The 4,835-nt window shown below is 37.0% G+C and overlaps 1 protein-coding gene across 1 annotated transcript in view; it reads left to right on the top strand.

The window, feature by feature from the left end:
- Window positions 1-4,318, top strand: part of Luc7l3 (LUC7 like 3 pre-mRNA splicing factor) — a 17,795-nt gene extending 13,477 nt beyond the window's left edge. Inside the window, exon 5 of the mRNA XM_023718108.1 lies at window positions 2,170-4,318. Within this exon, the coding sequence (XP_023573876.1) occupies window positions 2,170-2,333 (164 nt within the window). The 3' untranslated portion in view covers window positions 2,334-4,318. The remainder of the gene's footprint in view (window positions 1-2,169) is intronic.
- The last annotated feature ends 517 nt before the right edge of the window (window positions 4,319-4,835 follow it).

The following is a 4,835-nucleotide window of genomic DNA, read 5'->3' as shown; positions in this document are numbered from 1 at the left end:
CTAGGTACCTTCTGAAATTAAAGTTGAGGTGAATGACAGCAACCTGCTAAAAACAGGTGCTGTTGTGTAATTTCTGGATAGAGCACAGAGATATGTACTGTTGCATCTTAGTTATTCTTCTCTTTTTGCTGAGACAAAACACCTGTCGCCCAAAGTTAAAAGAGGAAAGGTATATTTATTTAGCTCACAGATTGTAGAGATTTCAGTCTATAGTTATCTGGCTCCAAAGCAAGGTGGCACATGGCAGAGGGGCAACCAGCAGTTCCTGGCAGACAGAAGTAGCAAAACAGCAAGGGACTTTAACAGCAGCTTTCTGCCCCCTTTGTCCTGTCAGTGCTGCTCAGGCGTGGTAGCACTTCTACCCTTAATCCTAGTGCCCTTAGCTGAGCATTCTCTGTCAATCAATCCAGTACTTGGGAGGACTGTCCTTGCAGGAGAGTTACTGCAAGTTTGAAGCCAACCTGGGCTATATAGTTATTTCAAGGCCACCCTAGACTACATAGTGAGACCCTGTTTCAGAAGGAAAAAAAAAGGACAAGAGGGAGGGGAGGGGAGGAAAGGCAGGCAGGTCCAACACATTGGATCAGCATAGTTCTTGGTATGGCTAAATAGATGTTTTTCCACATCTGAACAAGTCTCAACTATGGCTGCATGAGGCTTTTGGGGGACATTAGGTACAGTGCATTTATTTTTGCTACTGGGAATCAAACTCACAACCTTGTATTTATTTGCCAGGCAGGCACTGTGCTGCTGAGCTCTGTCCCTGGCCACTGAGTTGTGTTTAGATATGGACAGACAGGGATTTTCTTTGTAGAACTTGGAAGAAAAGCTTAAATTTGTTTTTACTTTATTTGTCACTGAATTGAGTTTTAAATTTGTCTTTTTGCAAAACAACTCTTGGATGGTGTATCAGCCAATACTCACTAGAGTAACCGATTTAATACAGAATCTATAGGTTTTACAAGGTAGACTTATGATGGCCACCTGCACAGTCAAGTGTGGGAGAAAAACAGAAGGGCCATTTGAACTAGAGTCAAACGATCCAGTGAAAGGTGGAAGTCCTGGAGTTCCCTGGAGTCCTGTTGGCTTCTGTATCAGAGTCTGAAGGGTTTGTGCTAGAAACCAGGAAATGAACTTTCCAGGCACTAGAGAAGACTGGCACCCCTCCTAAGCTAGAGTTCCTTCTTTGTTCCCCTTTAAATTTCATTTAGGCTACAAGTCTTGGTTGTTGCCATTCATACCAAGGGTTGCTCTTCAGTAAATCTAGCAACATGAAGAACTGCACTAGTCCAGTGTGTTGGATCTCCCTACCTTTCTGTCTTTTTTGGTTTTCCTCCCCTCTCCTCCCTCCTTTCCCTTTTCCTGAAACAGGGTCTCACTATTCAGGGTGAATGGACTATATTTCATAGCCCACATTGAACTTCAAACTTGCAGCAGTGATCCTTCTGCAAAGAGAGTCCTCCCAGGTGCTGGGATTATAGATGTCCACCACCATTCTTAGCCATTGGGCATTTCTTATTCAAGCTGACAGAACAGTTAACTGATAACTTAGGTTGGAATCTCCCACGGCCTCACCCCCAAAAAGCACAAAAGTTTAGTTGCTGGGATTGGAGTTCACCTTCTGTTTATAAATGTATGTACCAGGAGTTGACCTCTCACTTGCCAGGCAGGTACTGTGCCAGTCCGTTACATCCCTAGCCCTGTAATTTTTTTTTTTTTTTAAATGTATCAGGTTCGTTATCCCTCTGGCATATTTGTATGTACATAAAGATCTTTTACATTTAAAAATGTGTGATTGTATTAACATCTTAGAAAATGACTTCAGCTTTTGTGATTACAGTTTTTATAATTCTAATTTTCAGTGGAACCTCTTATGTTTTATTTATTTTTGGTGGGGAGTGTACCAGGAATCAAACTCAGGCTTTAGATTCTGCAGTATAATTAATCTTCTGACCTGTTTGAAAGAACTTGCTGTTTGTGTTTTTTGTTGTTACTGTTCTTACCTTTTACTTCCCCGTCTTGATTACTTGCTTCTCTGTAAACTATAAATTATTTCCCTTGGGTAAAATCAGCAAAGTGTTACTTGATAATTTTCTTTGCTCTTTCCATTATTTCAAAGAATTAAATATTTATTGTACTTAAATCCATGATCAATGTCTTCTTTTATAGCAGAAAAGAGGGGATCTGAGGATAAAAAAAGTAGTGTGAAGTCCAGTAGTCGAGAAAAGCAGAGTGAAGACACAAACCCTGAATCGAAGGAAAGTGATACTAAGAATGAGGTCAATGGGACCAGTGAAGACATTAAATCTGAAGGTGACACTCAGTCCAATTAAAACTGATCTGATAAGACCTCAGATCAGACAGAGGTAAGTGTATTGTTTCTCACTTTGATTAGGGCTTTTTGTTACTGTTTGACAGTGCAGCGTAAGTATGCACAGATGAAGATGGAACTAAGCCGAGTAAGAAGACATACAAAAGCATCTTCTGAAGGAAAAGACAGTGTAGTCCTGCAAAACATTTTGAGGTACATTGTTTTGTCTCAGCTATTTTGTAGCAGACTCGTGCCCCATTAGTGTGCCTCTTTGGAAATTATTGCCCACGTTTGTAATATAGTCGCCATTGAAAAGTTAATGATCCTTTTTTTTAGGGATTTTGCTGTCATTTCTTTTTTTTTTTTTTTTTTTTTTTAAAAAGGTTGAACTGTTTTTTGTTTTTTGTTTTTGTTTTTGTTTTTTTTTTTTTTTTTTTTTCTTTTTGGTATTAAGTCCATCTTGTGTTGGTACATTGGCAGAGGCATAATGCTTAAAAACTTAAATATTTCTGAGGCACATGTTGGACTACTTTGTTTTAATTAAACTGCTAGTATTTCTTTGTCAAGGATGTTTCTAGTTTTTTGCTTTATTGCCTTGCATTCTAATGCAGTTTGTTCTGTAACTCGAGAGCCAGTAGCATTGGATTGATGGAAGTGTAGGGTTTATGAATTATTGCAGCTGACTACCATACCTCACACAGCGTTGGTGTTGTGAGCGGCCCATGAAAAGCCAAATTAAAAATCAAGGATTCAGTCAAACTAAGCAGGTACTCATGCCAGGTACTCCTTTCTCTACCCACATCCATGTTTGAATGCTGTTGCCTGTGATCTTTACGCTTAACTGTTGTGTATCTTTTTGTTCTTTATAAGAAGCGCAGAGGGGTTTTTTGTGTATTGCGTGACAACTTAATAAATCAAATGTTTAACAGAATGGAATTTTTTTTCGACTGTGTGTAGGGATGCAGTGGTGCCCAGAATTAGATATCTTTAAAGAATTTTAAATACAATAAACACTTCATATTATTCGCCTTGTTACATTCAATGCAATTCTCAAGTCTTTAAGAGGTATGTGTTTAATATTTCCTACTGTGTAGGAGAATTTGCTGTCACCCATAGGTGTATAGGAAGTCACTGGTTGATACATTTAAAGCACCAGTGAATGGCACAGACACCTTCACTCTGTGACATGCACAGATCAGATGAATTGTATAGAATAAATTTTGAGTTTTTTAAGAACTGTTAAAAGTCAGGTTTTATAAACGTTCTTAAAATCTCTATAAACTGTTGATTCTATGGGCTAGTGGTGTGGGGTGAAATATGCCTAATAAAAGAAGTAACGGTTTGTTGGTGGCTTCCCTTTTTTGGAAAGCAGAGAATTCTTTCGGTGTGAGCCATTCACATGTAGATAAGCATACACAGGCACATGCCTACCACACCGATGGCGTGGCTATTTAAAAAGAATACAGACATTTCACATACACATTGATTATACCTAGCAGTTAGTGACTGGGCCAACACTTAGTCATAAAAATTTGCCTTTTATGTGTGTCTAATTATCATTTTTCCCCAAATTTTGCATTATAGGACTACTGTTCGAAGATTTCTTGAAGAATACTGAAAACAGCATAAAGTGAAGATCGACATTAAAATGAGGTGAAAGAAAGCTATAGTGGCATAGAAAAAGTATAAAGCTCAGTTAGTTTTTGTTTTGTTTTATTTTTTAATTAAAAGTTAATTCAGGACTGATATGACCTACCAGATTTCAGAACATGTGTTAATAACATATATGCTTAGGTCTTGTATCATATTTTTTCTTTAAGACTTTTTAAGAAATATTACCTAAACATGTGGCTTGCTCAGTGTTTAATTGCAAGTTTTCATTCTTGGACTTTGCAAACAGGATTAAACGTTAGTATTCTTGTGAATCAAACTAAGTGGGATTCCATTTTTACAATTCTGCTATACTTAGCTTTTGGATTTAGAAGTAAAATAAAGTATCTGATTTTCTGTTACAGAGTTGATTGTGTCATTAAAAGTTTTAGTATTAATCTTTTTCTAATAAAGTTATTGACTCTGAACTAGTCCCTTGTTTTACCTATTGAGATAAACTACTACTAGAGGTCTTGGTGTACAGTTTTATCTAATTTCTTCTGTGTTAAGACTTTTATAGAATTTCCAGTCTAATGTTTAAATAATGGTGCTTCACTTTTGGGGTGGTTATGAATAAAACTGGATTTTGGTTTTAATAGCAAAAATGTATAGTGGATTAGAATATATTTTTACATCCCTGAGACATTTCTTGAGTAGTAGAAGTTGTTGCCTGTCCTGACTAAAATATTAACTTCTGCCATCTAGGAATGAAATGATGTAGAGGCGCATTTGAGAACTTATAACTAGATCTCAGCCTTGTTTTTAATCTTGTACCAAGAGTTCTCTTAACCTGTCAGTTTATGAATGTTTTTTTTTTTTTTTCCTATATGTGGGGTGTGTAGTATATAAAATTAAGGTTGTTTAAAAAACAAAA

The sequence above is a fragment of the Octodon degus genome, unplaced genomic scaffold, assembly GCF_000260255.1.
Source record: "Octodon degus isolate 3935 unplaced genomic scaffold, OctDeg1.0 scaffold00056, whole genome shotgun sequence".
Taxonomy (NCBI): domain Eukaryota; kingdom Metazoa; phylum Chordata; class Mammalia; order Rodentia; family Octodontidae; genus Octodon; species Octodon degus.
Note: the sequence above shows the minus strand (reverse complement) of the source record. Positions and strands in the feature narration are given on the sequence as shown.